A 17,238-nucleotide genomic window follows, 5' to 3' on the forward strand; every position below is an offset into this window, starting at 1 on the left:
ACATCTTAGATGTTTACTCTTCTGGTTACACCACTGTGGCAGACACCCCAGTGGTCCAGCATATCTCTGTAATTTGTGGATAAAACACCCTGCTGTCCCAGTGATTTCTTCATTTAGCCTAACTCACAGTTTACATAATAATTCACTCCAAGGTATGATTCACCTCGAGTAATTTTCTCCTCATCTCCTCCTCACCTTCATTTTTAGGCATGGACTTTTTGAAATCTGTTCCTGAATATACCCAGAGGTTGCAAGCACTTGAAAGCTAAGTGTGGATTCTGATCAAAATTTTACAAATGGTTTCCATTTTATTAAAGAGTCAGATTGAAGACCATTAATAAAATGGAAACTCTGCAGCTTAATCTAACCTTGATATATTTCCAGCCTAATGCATCTGCTTATAGCCCTGTCACTGCTGGATCTGAGCACTGAGAGCATTGTTGAATACATTTTCATACCTTTGCATTTTTTCCCCCCCATCCCAAGATAGGCCAATTCTCCACTGTTCCAGGCATCTTTCTTTCTCCCCCTGAGTCTGGCTGTGATTAGAAGAGCACTGCTAGCCTTTATTTGATACCCTGTTTGCTGTTAAGTGTATAATTTGTTTAGTGGAAGAGGAGTGCTACAGAAGGGACATTGAACTTGTGGCAGATTTTGGAGGCGTGCAAGACCAGGTGCCACATTCCCCTGCACAGAAACTTGTGCTACTGAGCAACTCCATAGGACAGCCCCTGTCCAAAAAAACCAGCAGTGGTGGGGTGACCAAGCAGGATTCCACAGGATTCCTGAGATTCATTTCACAGAATTCACGTTGCCCACCACCTTTGCCTCTGCTGAACCTTCTGCTTTACAGTGATACTGATGTGGGGCCTTTTGTGTGGCTTTGCTTCCTCCCACCCAAAAATTCAGCTTTCCCAGTTGATGTACAGAGGTGACCTCAACTTCTTAGGCTACAGGTCAGCTGCAAAACTGAATGAATGGATTTATCACTGAATTGTGAGTTATCCCTGAGTGATAACTACCATACAACTACAAGATATTGAGTCACTGTTTGGGGGTGATGGCAAATTTACTTGCACTTGCAGTTTTTGAGGTGTGTGCCTGAAAAAGCCCCATTTCCTTTTTTTGCTCAGGTACCGTTTCAAAACCTGGTGCAAAGTCCTTTCAGTGGCACCAAAAGAGGACTCGTCTCTCACCACATCAGAGCACAAATCTCAGATTCCCTCTTCTGAAAGTGGCCTCTAGTTATTACACGAGTAAAATAGAGACGCTCTCTGCCAGACGTACACGGAGACTAGGTGTCTGTGCTGACACATCAATACAAAGAACTGTTATCAGAGGAAAATTTCTCCTTCTAAACCAGGGCTTAAACTAATATGAACAGACATATGAAGGCCCCAGTGGATGACCTTTCTTCACGTGAGAATATGTCTGCTCAGGGATTTCTTAGTTCATGTTAATTGATTGCCTTATGGGATTGATTAACTAATTGATTCACTGTGGTTTGTTATTTAACACAAAGATTGGCCTAGGGTAATCTTCAAAAGTTTTCAATGTGGAAAAGATATTTGGGAAAATCTGGCAGTGGCAATGAGTCTGAGAACAACTCTGGTATCTTGTGTTGGGTGAACCCCATTGCTGAGGGTGTAATACTTGGCATGAGGGATGCTGTATGGGCTGGGTTTAGAGCAAAGCAAGCAGAGGAGAGGAGTGAATTTACAGCATCTTTGTTAACCTCTATTCATTTCATATGCTCTCACTTCAAGTGCATGTTAATAATTCCAGTGGGTGAGATACCCATCCTCTCTCTTAGCCTTTTGCAGGCAGAGCAAGAGGGAATACTGACAGGGTGTGTGCTTAACACCATTGTCCTTTCCCCTCTTTCTGCAAGGGTGGGCTCCTAAGCATTATTCTCCATGTGCTTCTGCTCCCCCCTCACCACCTTGTGTAGATACTCAGAGTTTTTACCAGGGAGAAGCAGGAAAATCCTCTTAGGAGAGCAGCCTTGCAGCAGAGACTACCCCTGGTGCTGTGGTTCACAGGTGCCTCTGCCTCCTGGCGAAAAATGCCCTTTAGTGTGAGGCACCAGAACCAAAATTCAGATCTGTATGATAATTTTAAAAGCACGGTCCAAGCGCCTGGTGGCTGCAGTTGGAATGGTATTCCTCTTGCTTATATAAACTTGTTTCAAAGTAATCGTGCTGTAGACACACAGTGAGGGCGCAATAGACTTTCTGTTCATGCTCTGGGTATTTCTTGGTGCTTGGGAGACTTGGGGAAAAAAATAAATAAATATATATATTTCCTATTAACCTGTTTTGAAAATGGTCTTCCCATATCAAAGCATGTTTAAAAAGCAGATTGCATGTGATAGCAGTAGCTAAAATGCAGTAAGAAGCAGCCTTTTGATCTGTTGCAAATAAACTCTTCTGCAGATAAATACGTTACAAGTGTATTTTTGTTCATTTGCTATCAAATTTAATAACAACCAGTGGAATTGAGTTCAACCAAAATGGGTTCATATCAGACTTTGAATACATACTTTTAAATATTAAAAGATAATGATTTGTATGGCATTGTTATATAATGCATTTCTTGTCTTCTCTTGTGTGCATGTGACAAATTCCAGTCGATAAGCCCAGGACTCTGGAGTCAGTTGTCTGGCTAGTTATTAAGATTAAGATAAGTGCTGAGAAGGGAAAGATACAGCACATTGTACTGCCCTGCTGGGACGGGGCCACCTCGGATTCCAAGTGTAAGCAATGCATTAATTCTCCCCGGCTTATTTCAAACCCGAGGTGTACACTGTAAATATTTGGGAAATATGATGGAAAGAGTGTGGAAAGACTTCTTTCTTTAATCCATTAAATGTTATTACTACAAAGTGAACCTTACCTCCCCCTTGGGTCCTAATCATTATGCATCTGTAAAAATCCAAGACTAATTTTTGTTAATTACTTATGAAAAGTAACTTTTTTCTCCTTACCCAAGCCATAAAAAAGCAGACAGACATTTGAACAGCATTACCACGAGTCACTTCGTGCTGAATATGCCACATCAATAACAACATAATTAATGCTCACACAGCAGAGCTCAATTAGGGTTTGGGGAGGAGAAGGGGGGGCAATAGGACTGGAAGGTCTAAACTGAAGAATGCTGAAGCTAATGCAGAGTTTCTTTATGACTTCAGTAAGCTTTGAATAGGCTCCAAGATGAATGCTAGTGAGATCCGGGCTTTCTGAGCATGTTGGAGCTGTTATTGCTGGTTTCTCTGCAGGAGAGCCCTCAGGATATCACTGTGCTTCTGCCAAAGGGGAGAGGGAGAAAGTTTTCTGTTATTCCAAAATATTAATGAGATATTAAAAACAAGACAAATTTCCTGAAGTTCAGTTGTTATTTCTCACTAACTTAAATGCGAGGTTTGCTACAAATTAGTAGTCAATGCCTTCAAGGCAGTAAAGTTTAACTTGTCTGTAAGATTGCTGGGGGGGAGTGACAGAAAGCAGTAATTTAGAAAGAGTATTGAAGCTGTGTGCAGTGTAATGTAGACTACTGGGTAGCAATTAATTTTTGTTAATGAATTTAAAACTAGATGTATGGAAGTGGTTATATTAAATATATATGCTGCTAAACAGCTAACTAGTCCTTGGGGTCTGCATTGTCATTATCTGTATGTAAATCATTTCAGCCAGCACCTTCTAATGAGTCAAAAACTGCTCTGAAACTGTAACTGAGATTTGCAAGACACTTTTTTGAAAAACCTTATGCCCTGCTTCAACATGTGGCCCTTAAAAAGAAACTATGTCTGTCCTCTGATTAATCGTGTCTTATGTGGAGACAGTTTATAGGTTTTATTGTGTTTCAGAGGGGTTATTTCCAAACTCTAGGAATAGCCCATGTTAATGGAGATTGGAAATTAAGGGACATTCAAAAACATTTAAGAGAAAGGAGGAGCACAGCTGGTAGGTCCCCAGTGACCCCTCCTAAATCTTACAGTTCTTATGTGATGGGAAATAGATTTAAAAATAAAATGAAATAGTTAACTGTGAAAGATTATCTGACTAAACCATGCAAACTGCTTTTTCCTGAGCATCAGAAAGTTGTTATTGAATTAGAAGCTGTCTTTTTCCTTCATATGCTTGTTAAATCATTGTGCTTCCTTAGCTCCCATAAGGTATATGCTACGATTTCCTTTTAACCGGCAATGAAGATAAATAACTCCTGTATCTTTGCTGTTTGCAGTTATCTTAAGCAAAACCAAAATTAAGGCAAAATCACTGCAGCATCACAGTCTCTTTACAGAATCTTGAGTATAAGACAAAACGTTGGAATACCTCAGAAAGGATATATAATACATGAGAACTAAAATATGCACGTGTATATATATTTATAACTAATCACTAATAAGACCTCAAAAAAAGTAATTAAAACAATATCTGAGCGTGATGTACTGTACCCAGATAAATGAAATGTACAGAGCGGACTGGAATATTTGGAATACCACACTCTGTTTCTCACCTCTTTTTTCGCAGCATGGGCATTATATCATGGTTGTGTACATTCCAGTTAGCTGCAAGTGAGAAATCACTGCCGAGGTCGCTGAAATGTCAGTGCCACAGACGCTGAGGACAAAAATGGATGGAGTTCCCTGTTAAAACTCTAATTATCAAAACTCAGATGATCCAAGAGGAAAATGCGCGTATCCTATATGCTCTGTACTGCGGTCTAACAGAGACACTGCCTGGCTGAAAAGCCATACAAATAAACCTGTGCCATAACCTATTTCAGATTTCAAAACACTGAGTGAATTTAGTCTCTGGCACACAAATACAGCTTTATGCTGTGTAGTCTCTGAATACACTTGAAAGCGGCTACATGGTTTTTAAGCTCTTCAGCTGAACCATGTATGGTCTGAAATACCCAGGTAGTTAGCATTCCTGCCAGTTTGATATGATGGAGACCTTTACTTGAACTGACCTCAGAAGGAATAGAAGACTAATTGAGGCAGCCCTAGTTCTAGCTCTCTAGAGGTGCAAAACTGCAAATGGTATCTGGTGCATGCATAAAAAGGTTTACATAGTGGAAAAGGGATATAGGAAGGAAAAGACAGACTTTTCTATCTCCATGTCTCAGCAGCCTATTTCCCCTTCCCCCTGAATCTTCAAGGAAAAAAAATTACCATTTTAATGTCATAGCATGGTAAAATAATAAGCAAAATAAAAGATTAAAAAAAAACCAAGAAAGTGCACCCAAACAATCCAGAAGGTGAAATTAGGACACTACTTGGGTGCCTCAGGGCTGTAATTAAACCTATCTAGATAAAAAAGACATATTCTACCTCAGATTTATGCTCTGAGAATAAGAAGAAAAAGGCTGAAAGTGAAACACAGCAAAAGAAATCTGTAATTCCAATGTATTCAACTCGCCCATCAGAAGAAATGGCATTAATTCAGGTACCCAATTACTGTAATGTGGTTCAGAGCACCTCAATAGGTGTTTCAATCTCAAGCCAGGACTAACATTTGTAATCCTTTAAATGCACTTAAGAAATTGATGTTACAGCCCCACAATCTGTTAGGGGCCTTGCTTCCTGGCTGATTGCAAAGTATCCCACCATTAATTGGATCATCAGAATGTGATCCGCGTTCTGGTCCCCGGATTATGTAAGACTGACTTTGCTCTGACGCGCTGAACCAGAGGCTTCTTTTGCTGGATATTTTGACCCTTAATGTAGATAAGTGGTATTTTTCATCAATCTTAGCTTGCATTAAAAAAGGGAAATGTCAGTTCAATGTGGGGCGTTTAACTTAATTCAACATCTTTTAATTTAATACCTTGGAAAAGTTAGTCCGTCTCCGACCTGCCGGAGACTTCTGCTGATGGAATGGTTTGTGGAGCAGGGCTGGAGGCACGTCATTCCTGCTCCATAACACAGTCAGGTCCCAAAACTCTGTGTGCTTCATCCTTCATGAAAGGGAAAAGTAGAAAAAACCCAAAACCCAAAAAACCCCAAACCAAAACAACAACGCGCCCCCCCTCACCCCCCAAAATGGTAACCTGGCCATGCTGGTAATGAGTTTCCTCAGCTCCTTTAGACTGTTCCCTAATGACTGTTCTACATGCCTGAGGAAAAAGAGGCAAAAAAAAAAAAAATCATTTTTTACTATCCTGTTTTTTCTTGAGCTTCATATTTTCTTGATTTTTTTTTACACTTTTTAATTTTTTGAATCAGAGTGCTTTGATTAATAGCCTCAATATTTTTAATGTGCTTTAGTGCTGCAATAAAGGCTGGTCTGAAAATCCTCTACATAGACTAAACCTAAAATCCTGTTGAAAATATGGGACATTTTTTTCTGATAGAAGGAGGCTTAATGTAAAAAGAAAAATATTAGCAGAATAGGAACAGGACATGTTGTAAGACTTTTTTTTTTTTTCCCTTTCTTTTTTTTCATGTACTGCATCATAAAAGCCCTCATAGTGGTTCTTTTCCTGATATTGAGTGCGTTTATCCCAGTGGTACAGACAGAAGTTCAAAGGCGACTACAAGGTTGCCTTTTTTTTTTTTTTCCCAGTGAAAAGAGTAAGTTTTCCATTGCAACAGGCATCAAATTGATCTGAGTCTTACCGTGGCTTTGGTAAAACCATTATGGGTATGGTGTCTTTTGGGCTTGTGATTGTTAGGAGTGAAGATGTTGAGGTATGGCAATGATTTCAGTAAAATTAGTACTCACTACCTACATTATTTTATACATATATATATATATATATATATATATATATATATATATAAAATGTGTGTGTGTGTTAAAAATCATAGGTGGAATCTGACATTTTTGATGTCTCAGAGAAAGAGCAACCTCTTTTCATCTGTGTCACAAAGAGGCAGAAGCTCATGGAGATCATTTGCAGCCAAAGCTGTTTGACTTAGGTCTCCATTCTTTTGTTTTCTGTCAAGATCTTGTTCTCATTTTTCCAGCTCTCCCCTCTCCCACTTCTTTTGCAAGGCATTCAAATTTAGTGCCGTACTGTGGGCAAGTAGTGCTGAGGCACAGAAATGGTGAGGAGGTGGTTGGATTTCATGTTTCACTGTCACCTTCTAGGCTGTGGAGACTTTTTCTGAGAGGTATTTAGAACTTTAGAGGTTGAGGAAAAAAACTTATTTTGAGGCAACACATTTGTGAGAAGTGTTTGATCCCAATTAGAAGCAGATGGAAGAGTGTGGCTCTTGAATTTCCTCCACTGTCCTGCTGGCCAGGACCAGTTCAAAGTCTGCTATGTAGAGGAAGAAAAGGTAAACATTTTGAGGCAGTTTAAATGTGAGGTTTGGGTTAGTCTTGTTAGACATCTCATCCATATGGTTTTAGCAGTCACTTAGGATGACACCCTGTGAGTTCCCTTAGCATGGTGGAGAACATAGCTCTCCTTCCACACTACCTAGGTTTTGTAGATTGGCAGAATACCTAGATTAGCCTTCTTGCTGGCTTCAGAGACAGTAAATAGAGATATGTGAAAAGCCTTTTGGTGGGAGATATTTTTGTGGTCTTAAACACAGACAGGAAGAGAATTGGTCTGGCATTTGAAGTGAGATGAGTTGTTAACATTAATTGTGAATTGAGCAGGAGGCAGTTTCTGGTGCTGCTTTGGGGATTTGGGTCCCTGTTGCTGTTACTCATACAAGGTATGTGGCTCATACATAAATGCCTGACCTTGCTTGCGTTTTCGCCTCTCTTTTTTTTTTTCTCTCTCCTTTTTTCCTGATATGAACTGAATAGGTAGGCAGATAGATCCAGTTCTGGTCAGCCTAATTGGCGCTAGAGGTGATATGGTGCTACACCAGGACAGGGTCACCTTTAGGTTTAGGCTTCTGGCTGGAGCACAGGAAATACATGTGTTCACAGCAGCTCTCTGGCTGGTCCCTTTGAACTGTAGTGTGTGTTGATCATGGTGGTCTTCTCTCATTACACTTGTATAGTTCCTGGATGTCACCTGGAACAATAGATACCCCTGAACTGTAAATAAGAGCCCTGGATAGAAATTCCTATAAACAGGTGATCAGCTGCTTTTTTATATTTGAAAAATATAATATTCTTCTATCACGCATGTTTCACGTTACAGTGTTTGAATCTGTGTTCTCCTTTAGAACTGCCCCCATGGAAGCAGAATGTGAGTTCCTCCTGCAATGTTATATTGTTGCTGCACTAACATGTGAAGAGAAGTCTGAAGATATATACTTTAATTTATTATCCATGAGGGAATTACACTGTTTAAATATTTTAATGGGCAGTATTGAATATTTGGCCGTGTTCAGTCCTGGCATACATGGAATCACCTTTCCTGAAGTGAGTGAAGCTCTTTCTACTTCTGCCAGACCTAAGTTTAGGTTGGAGACTTCCAGTCTCATAACTCAGCTTGTTCAACACCAATACAAAGCTCTTTTATGAGAAGAGAAATATAAAGCAATATACGCAAGTCTATAATTACTTTGGCCACAGAACAAACATATTGTTTCTTCCTGCTTGGAAGGGCCTAACCTTCTGCAGGAGAATAGGATCTGTGATACCCCTGGTATTGATAGCATTCCTACAGCAACTGCGCTTTCCAGCAAGCTTTGTACTAGCATAAGATGCTTCTGGTTTATTGTGTTATGTGGAGGGTAAAGGAAACTGTTTGTAGCTTGTGGCAATTCCTTCCTGGGCAATTGATTTTAAGCAGTGCATCTCAAGGTGTTTTGCTGTATGGAGTTGCACTGGAAGTGTGTCACTTCCAATCTGTTTAATTGGAGTCTTGAGTGACACTTCTTTGCTGCCTTATCCACAGATAGAAAGATGGTATACATTTTAGCTTTAAGTACACTACAAGGTTGGAAAGTAAAGTAGAATTTGCTCTGAAGCAAATATATTGGCTTCCCATGCTTTGAAGACAAATGGAGGCTCATCCATCGCTGCTACACGAGTATGCTGGTGCTGTTTCAGGCTGCTTTGGGTTAGGATTTCAGTTTGCCCTTCCTTCCTAATGGGGTCCCTTGGTGGAGAATGCCATCCAAGTGCAGGATGGATGAGGTGCCCTAAGGACCTGTATCATGCTTGCCTTTTAAGCAGTTCCTTGCTGAACTGTGAACTGGACTTTTCTTGGAGTGTTGTTTGAGGATATGAATTCAACTTTGAGACTAAAAAATGAAACACCACATACACTAGCATATGTCAGCCTGAAAGCACACAGTGGTGGCAGTATTCATATGCATCTAAAATTATTTTCTTGTAATGCCATCAGTATTTCCCCAGGGCTCCTTTCTTTGTTTCAACTCCCTGTGGAAGAGGCTGAGAAAAATGGCTGGTGTGTTCACTCTGGCCACTGTCAGCGCCAGGCTCGCAGCAGAATTAATTCTGTCCTCCCTAAAGACCATCAGTTACCTCATTGCCAGGGAAGGGGCCCCTCTGTCTGCAGGATCACAGTAACGAAGTTTGGTTATGCAGGAAAACATGCTGCAAAGGCTGGAGGGTTTCTGCTTGCCTGTGTGGCTGGATGACACAGGTTTCTCTGTTGGTGACACTTACCTGTCCCCGGGGTGGGTTATCTAGGAACAGCTGGCATGCCTGATGCTTGGCATGTTACTGGTTTTGGGTTTTCTTTGAAAACTTAGCTACGTGTTTCCTTCATGTTATGGGGAAAAAGATTTAAAAGAAGGGGGCAGGATGAAACAAGCCCATGTGCTATATCCATTGTGATCGTGTCCTCCCCTCAAGTTCTTGGTTCCCTGAATATGTTTGTGAGACCAAGTGGGTTTCTTTACATACAGAATGTTTCTTTGCATCGGGATGCATGCTTTTTTGAGGTTGGACTTCTCTTTAAATTGAGAGTCCTCCTTTCACACAGGTCCACCTGCACGCAATGCAAATATTTTTCAAGGCAATGATGCTTAATTTCAGCAAATCCAGATCATCTTACACAGTGGTGCAAAACTCATTCTCTGTTTCTGTTTCCCAGAGTGGCTATGAACTTTACCTGTGCAGTTAGTTGGATGCTGTTGGCAAAAATATAGGAGAAAAGTGTCCTAGAAGGGAGCAGTAATCAGCAGATTCTGCTGTGTTGTGAGCAATAGCTCACATGTACTAGGGTGTGAAGCTGAGCACATCCCTTTTAAATGGTTGGTTTTGGTTTTAGTGTTGAGCCCAGCTGTTCCTTGAAACACTCTGTACAGTACAGTAATTTAGAGGGTAATGATCTCGTATAAGGAGGCAGATGTGAATCACAGGTGAACTATTTCTGAATGATGGCAAGGGTGTGAGCACTCCCCCTGCCCTTGTCTTTCCCCTCCCAGTCTCTCAGGCTCCTAGATTAATTTTCTCATCTCCCAGATTTTTCTCATTTCCCACTGCTTTTTTTGCAACACAGGTGGGCATGTTCCAGTGTGAGTCTGATAAGCCTGCTATGTGCTGGTTGATCAGGTTCTTATGGTTGATTTTAATGTCTTTTTTCACTTTGCATACCCTAAGAAACCCATACTGCCTCAAGTAACTTTGAATATACCAATAATTGTAGAAGCAAAACAGAGAACATGTCTTCACCCAAGATTTGGAAGTGGTAGGAAATGACCTCTTACCCTTCTTTTGCTTTTTAGATCTTAAAGCCCTAAGCCACCCTAAATCTACTGTCCCTATAAAAAGCTGCATTTTAAAAGGCTTTAGGAGGCTTGCTGACCTTGCAACCTACTTTGTAAGGAGTCTGCACCCACAGCTATTAAACAAAATTAATTTCAGCACTTTTAAATTGTTAATCTTGCAAAAGACAACTTGCTTGCTCTCCAGTGATCCCACAGGTCATCATTCTGTGAGCTGCAAGCCATCACCAGGGTTCATGGCTCTCAACATCGTGAGAATGCTTATGGTCTCCCAATTGCCTGACAAAATTAATTCCTCTGCCCTCCATGTTTCCTCCCCAGCAGCTCTTTGAGATTTGGGCTCTTTGTGAGCTGGTTGTGTGTAGCAGCTATTCATGAGTTGCCACGCCACAGACTATTCCCATTTTGAAGTTATTCTGTCCTATCTCAGTTGTTTCTCAACTTATGGGAATGAACTTGGGGCAGCAGGACATGAATTCAGGTAGGAAATGACAGGTTTTGTTTTCAGGGTGTTAGGGTTCCTATTGAGGTGACGTCTCTTAAGTTAAATTTCCCCATATCCATGGGGCAGATGCCTTTCCAGGTATTAATTTATTTTGAATCTTCTTAAGTGTATTTGTTCTTCCTGGCCATGAAACTTGGAAATGTTGCCTTTTTTCCTCCAGGTGGGATACGTGTGAATGCACTGGGGGTGGGGGAGAAAGTCCATGCTGTATATGCTATTATCATGCCTGGTTGTCCCTGCTCCTTCCACCTCTTTTGTCTCTGCCACTCAAGCCTATTTCAGCCATCCGCCGACTCTCATTTGGGATAATAGCCTCTCTTTTTACTGTTGTCTTGTCATGTTTGATTCGGCAGCACAAGGGTTTTAAATTAGCCAAAACGTTTGCATGCTGGGCTTACTCCGCTGCCACTACCAGTTGTAGAGCCACTAAACCACTTGATGCTGAAATTGATGATTGCTCGGAAGGAATAAGAAATTGTTGGTGGCTACCGGGAAGATTCATTCACGCCGAGCCCCTTTTAAGAAACCTGGGGGGGAGGGAGAGAGAGATTTCCTTCAGTTTCCTGCTGCCTGGCTGGTGGTTGCATTGTGCTTGTGCCAGGTTCCCGCTGAGTGATTACAGCCTTGCTAGGCTGCGTAGTTCCTGTGATTTCAAGATAAAAACAGAAGAAGAAAAATATAGAGGGAAAGGAAAGGGGGAGGGATGGAGCTCCAAAGACTTGTAGTTCAATTCAGTAACATAGAATTGTGATGTTTTAACTCACTGCCTGCCTTTTTGTTGTTGTTGTCTAATTTATTCCCCCTGGCTGAAAGTTTACTTGTTAGAAGTTTTACTCTGTAGAAAAACTACTGTATTGGCCTGCCTTTGTTGGTGATACTAAACCACAGCTGGGCTGTAAGCAGTTTTTAATATTCTCTGAATTAAAAATGATCCATCAGCAATGGGATCAGGGATCACCAAGAAACTATACAAACTGCCTAATAATACTCCCACATGCCCCCCTAAATGCCTTTCACTTGTTTACACTCATGTTTAAAGACACGAGGGGACAGAAGTTAGAAGGGAAAAGAAGATGACAGTGCTTAAAAAGCCGTAAAAAGAGAAAATAATGTTGGGTTAAATGTGAACAACTAGGCTTGCGTGATGGATATAATTATATTTCAGAACTACGTACAATCACATATGCAAAGTGAAATAATCTTTTATTTCTGTTGGGTGGATTTCTGTTTGAAGAAGGAGTATTTTGTTATTTTAGTTTATTTTTCATATTCCACCAGTAACTCCTGGATTCTAGTGATGACAGGTAGTCAAAAGGCCAGTAAGAGATCCATGTAAAATGGCTCAGGGTTTCCAAGTCCAAAGACCAACACTATGTATCAGAAAATAGTAGCAATTGTTAATTTAAAACAAAACAACCATCCAGACCCTCTGTTAGCCATGTATGCAAGTTCCCAGACAGTTAGAAACATGGCTTCAGATATATAATTCATTATACAGTGTCACAAGTAAGACCCTAAATAAACACGTGGGAATATGATTGCATAGCATACAAGCCAAGAAGGATGTTCTCATTGTATCTAATGTTGCCAACATTATTGTTACTAATATTCTAGCACTTTTTCCTCATTACTAAGCCACATGTTCTCTTGCAAAATACAACCTTTTTCTGCCAAAAGGAAGAAAAAAAAATCTCGTAAATTTGAAGGTGTTGGTATTCAACATTTTCTCTTGCATGTAAATAAATTGTGAAGAAATCATACAAATGACTCAAGCTCTAAAAATACAAATTTAACTAAGAGGCCAAATCTCTGGGGCCCAGGAGTGGTGTGCTGTTGTGCAAGCCCAGCTCTAAGGGCTTCTGTCCATGCCAATTAGCAGAAGATTGGAAAGCCAGGTGACCATGATGGGTTTAGTCCTGTTATCTAACTGCTGCACTGTTCAGAATTGCTGATTTCCCTGCAAAATCATGACAGATGTATTACAGGGGAATATATTGGCTGAGTAGCTAGTGAGAGAGTTAATGCAAGGGATAATAAGTAGCTAAGGCTACGTCCTCCAGCAGACTTTGATGTGGTTTGATAATATATGGGACGGGTCAATCTGCCCTATTAGCAAATGTAGCCAGTTTATGCTCTACATACAAACTAGAGATTTGATAAAGCACTAAATTAGTTTTCACAAGGTATTAGATGTTAGATACTTAATGGGATCATCATGCTTTTGCTACACTTGGTTAGGATATGTTCTGTAACAGAAGCATGCGGCAGCATGACATTTCACCAGGAAAGGAAGCATGTCTTGTGACTGAATCACGAGTCTGGGAATTAGAACGTCCAAGCATTGCTTGGCTTCTGAATTACAGTCTCCCTGACTTGCAGAAAGGTTTCTCTTTTCACATCTGCAGAATGGGACTGCATTCTTCCCTTTCCTCTTGGCCTCTTTGCAAAGCCACCACTGCTTTTAATTTTTTTTTTTTTTTTATCCTGGGGAGCAAGTAATCATAAATCTGTGATGCTTCAGTTATATGAGACTAATCCTGTCCCACTCAGTAGGTGTTTGGAAAGTCCCTAGACTTGATATCAGAGAATTTACAGGTTCAAGCAAATCTGCATAAGAAAATGTAGTCAGTTGTGAAAGGAGAAGCTGAGAGTTTAGATGTACTACTGCATTCTGCATTTTCTCTGTGCCAGTGGTCAACTAGTAATTTAAAATGTAACTAAGACCAATAGTTTAGTAAAGCCAATAACATTTTTATAGTCTAAAATCCATTGGCAAGATATGTCATGTGGGTACGAATCTGCATACCTGTACCCATTCTAGCAGTGGGAAGTGTGGGTGAAGAATTCAGCCTTCCTGGGGCCACACAGAACCTTCAGAAAACTATGCTTTAAAACCCATTATGTACTTTTTGTTTCTCAGATGGATCTAATTTTTTGCTAACATTATTTTACCCTCTGTTTACGGACAATGTTCTTAAATACATTTGGAATGCATCATTTTACTTTCTCTAGCATCTCACTGCATATGCAAGTAACTGATCCTGAATGACCGCTGCCAGGCTTTGCACTTTGAGTGCTAGGGAGACATTCTTGCCTTTTTGTGAAATGCAGCAAGAGTGTCATGTATAAAATGATCCTGTTTGAAAGGATAGAAGCTGTATCCCAATATAGATAACAGTGGAAAATGACTCAAAATTACATGACAGCTTCTCCCCCATTTACCTTCCTCCCTTTACCTTTCTCAGCCTGTTTCCCAGTTGAGCTGTAGTAAGAAACCCATTGTGTATTGTGACATTTTAGTTTACTGTTACTAATAATGCCTTTGCATCTTTCATTAGTGTGTTATTTATAGGATTGCAAAAGGGCACTGGTACTATTTGACCTCTGAGGTAGTACTGCCACTGTCCCAAGGACTGAGATAATTTTGAAGGGGATGGTTTGCACCCTGGCCTTGGCAGTGGGCTTGCCTTCCAGCAGAAGTCTTGGGTTAAAATCCTATGGCTCAAAACCCGCTGAGGCCAGTCTGGACTTTAGATGCTTTTATAAACCAGAAGACTTTGCCTTATAACTCCTGCTAAGCCTGCACCTGATGAGCTGCTTGGAGCTGGAGGGCTGTCTTTTCCCTAATAAATTCCATTTTTTGAACCCACTTGTTAGTCAAGCGTTGTGCACACTAACTACAGCGAGGGCCATGGGCATAAATTACTCTCACGTGGCACTGTCTCCGAGCAGCCCCCCAGTTATGGATTACTTTGTTCTCGACTTGACAGGAACATAATTAGAACTGTTGATGAAATCTACCAAATTGTTCCTCCGTGGCCTCAATGGTCAGGAAATTTGGCTGAGTCGTATTTGTCACCGACGTAAAGGCTCTAAACACTTCATATTAACTATGTTATTAATGTGCCCTCTAATCTGTCCGTGAATTGGTAACACTTGGAGAGAGCTTGTGCTCTAATAGCACCTTGTGATGAATTCATTGTAATGCTGTTCAAAAGTTTCTGGAGGGTGGGGAAAAAAAAAAGAAACCTTAATAAAAAGTGCATATTTCTAGGTTGTTTCTTTTTTCTGTATGTGCATTCTTATGTTATACAGTTTTGTTTTGTTTTGCTTAACTGGAGATTCATTTAGGCTTTACATTGACAGACCGTTTTCTGTTCTATAGGATTTGCTGACATTTGGGCTGTTTCATTGCCAGAGGAGGCTTTGTGTGTCCCAAAGGAAGTGAGTGATCTGGCCATAACAAATCCTGCCAAAATATTTTAACACCGTTACGATTTTCTAATGCAATGCGTAGTGAATGTGACTAGAAAAGGATGGTGAGTCCATGAAGGGGGTTCGCTCCCTCTCCTCTGCGATTTGTCTGGTGGAATGAGCACGCCGCAGCTGCCGGGGGGTGGGGAGACCACAGCCAGCAGTGGGAGGGGTGTTTGCCTCCTGAAGTGTGTCCCTTCAGGTGCAGCAAGGGCTCAGGCTTAATCTTTAAACCAACCTTTCAAATTTTACTCCTGCTCTTGAACTTTGTAGAGTCACAGGGACATCAGAGACAGTGTTTTGGTGTTTTGGCATGTAAGTGTTCAGTATGTTTAAAAGGGAAACGTGTTAGACACTTATGGATGCAAGAAGGGTTAGTGGCTGAAGGTCCTAGAAGCTGACAGACTCTTACCTTCAAAATGAAGGGTTGTCACGTACTTCAGAAGAGTTTTGAGGAACATTACGGTGGCTCTTAACTGTATAAGCAACTCTACTTGAAATGCTAGAACACAAAATTAAGTTCTCACACCTAGTGTTCATGAGATGACGACAATTCAGACAACCTAATGTTTAGCTTAGAGCTGTAGGTATGGGAAAGCTAAAATTTATATTCCCAAGCTATTCTCTAGAGCAGCAAGTAAATTAACTGCTGTTTTTATAATACCCTGGTGATTTGTTTCTATTAAATTTAGTACCATCCACTCCTCTCTCTCTCCCCACCATCCGCCCAAAAAACCCAACCCAAATATAACTAAAGTAAATCTTTGGTGAGTAATTTAAATCCCAAAACCAGTAAGCAATTTGAAATATGCTGACTGCAGAATATCAGCCATCATCATGTGTCCAACATGCACCACGTTGGATTACCCTGGCAATTGGATTCTGCACCAATGTAAAATTAGTAAATTTTACCTTTATATGCTTAAAAATAAAAAATTTAGCTGTGTGCACCAGCAAGTTTTACTGAAGGTAGAAAAGCTACAGAGAAATAGAAAAGTTGAGCAAGCCCATGGCTTTTGCTCAGGTGGGCATAAGTAAAGTCTGGCCTTTTTCTGTTAATGGTCTTTCCCACTTGGACGTTTCTCTGTTTGTCTTTGAATACCAGATAGAATTGCAAGTTCTCACACTCATCTCCTGAGCCCTTGTTCAGGTTTTCAGTGCTCACACAAACATTCTGTTCCCTGTGGCCACCATATATGGCATTTTCCAGGTCCCGGGGCAATGATGCTGTCACCAACAGGAGGGAAGTGTTAGCCTGGGAGTTAGGACTTACTTTCAGATTTTATTTTAGGATCTTAATATTTGTAAATGAAATGGGATTCTTAACTTTGCATTTTTCTCATGCAAATCAATCTATTTCTAGTAATGAGCAATTTGAGTATTTTTTTTTTTTTTAGTATTGTAGTTGCCATCTCGGGAAATCAGAATCAGAATTCAGGATGCTCAAATTAGGTGTTAGTGCATACAGATATTCTGTTGATGAATCTGTTATTAAAATGAAGTAGTACTTTCCCTGGGTCTGTTTCTTTTCACTGTTTTTTCCTCTTTTTCTCTCTCAGGTCATCTTGTCTAAGTTTATTCTTCTATTCTTTAATTTCACCTCACCATTTAATTCATTTCTACCAAAGCCATGGGCTCTTTAAGGACTTTCTAAATTATTAGACCTTGTTGCTTATTTGCAGTGAGTTCAAAACTGAGTTGCATTTTATTTTGTCAGAGTCTAGTTTTATCACCATTCTAAAATGGGACATTATTTGGGGCATTCTTCCCCAAAATCATTCTTTATACTGTCCTGGCTGTACTTCATCTGTTTTTATAATATGTATTTGCTACTAAAAATTTTCTATAAGTGAATGAGTGT

The 17,238-nt window shown here is 40.4% G+C and overlaps 1 protein-coding gene across 31 annotated transcripts in view; it reads left to right on the top strand.

The window, feature by feature from the left end:
• The window catches only part of ESRRG (estrogen related receptor gamma), a 372,308-nt gene that overhangs the window by 130,311 nt on the left and 224,759 nt on the right, over positions 1-17,238 (top strand). For 8 of the 31 annotated variants that reach the window (XM_068185650.1, XM_068185658.1, XM_068185655.1 and 5 more), the window contains one exon: positions 15,289-15,347. The exons of 15 other annotated variants lie outside the window; for them this stretch is intronic. Coding sequence is in view for 9 of the 16 variants with exons in the window: in XM_068185635.1 (XP_068041736.1) it covers positions 15,289-15,347 (59 nt within the window). In the remaining 7 variants the exon portion in view is untranslated. Of the gene's footprint in view, positions 1-1,133; positions 1,257-15,287; positions 15,443-17,238 lie in introns of those variants that run through there. 8 more of the 31 variants (XM_068185642.1, XM_068185640.1, XM_068185643.1 and 5 more) reach the window with 3 other exon arrangements.

This window comes from Anomalospiza imberbis, chromosome 3, assembly GCF_031753505.1.
Source record: "Anomalospiza imberbis isolate Cuckoo-Finch-1a 21T00152 chromosome 3, ASM3175350v1, whole genome shotgun sequence".
Taxonomy (NCBI): Eukaryota; Metazoa; Chordata; class Aves; order Passeriformes; family Viduidae; genus Anomalospiza; species Anomalospiza imberbis.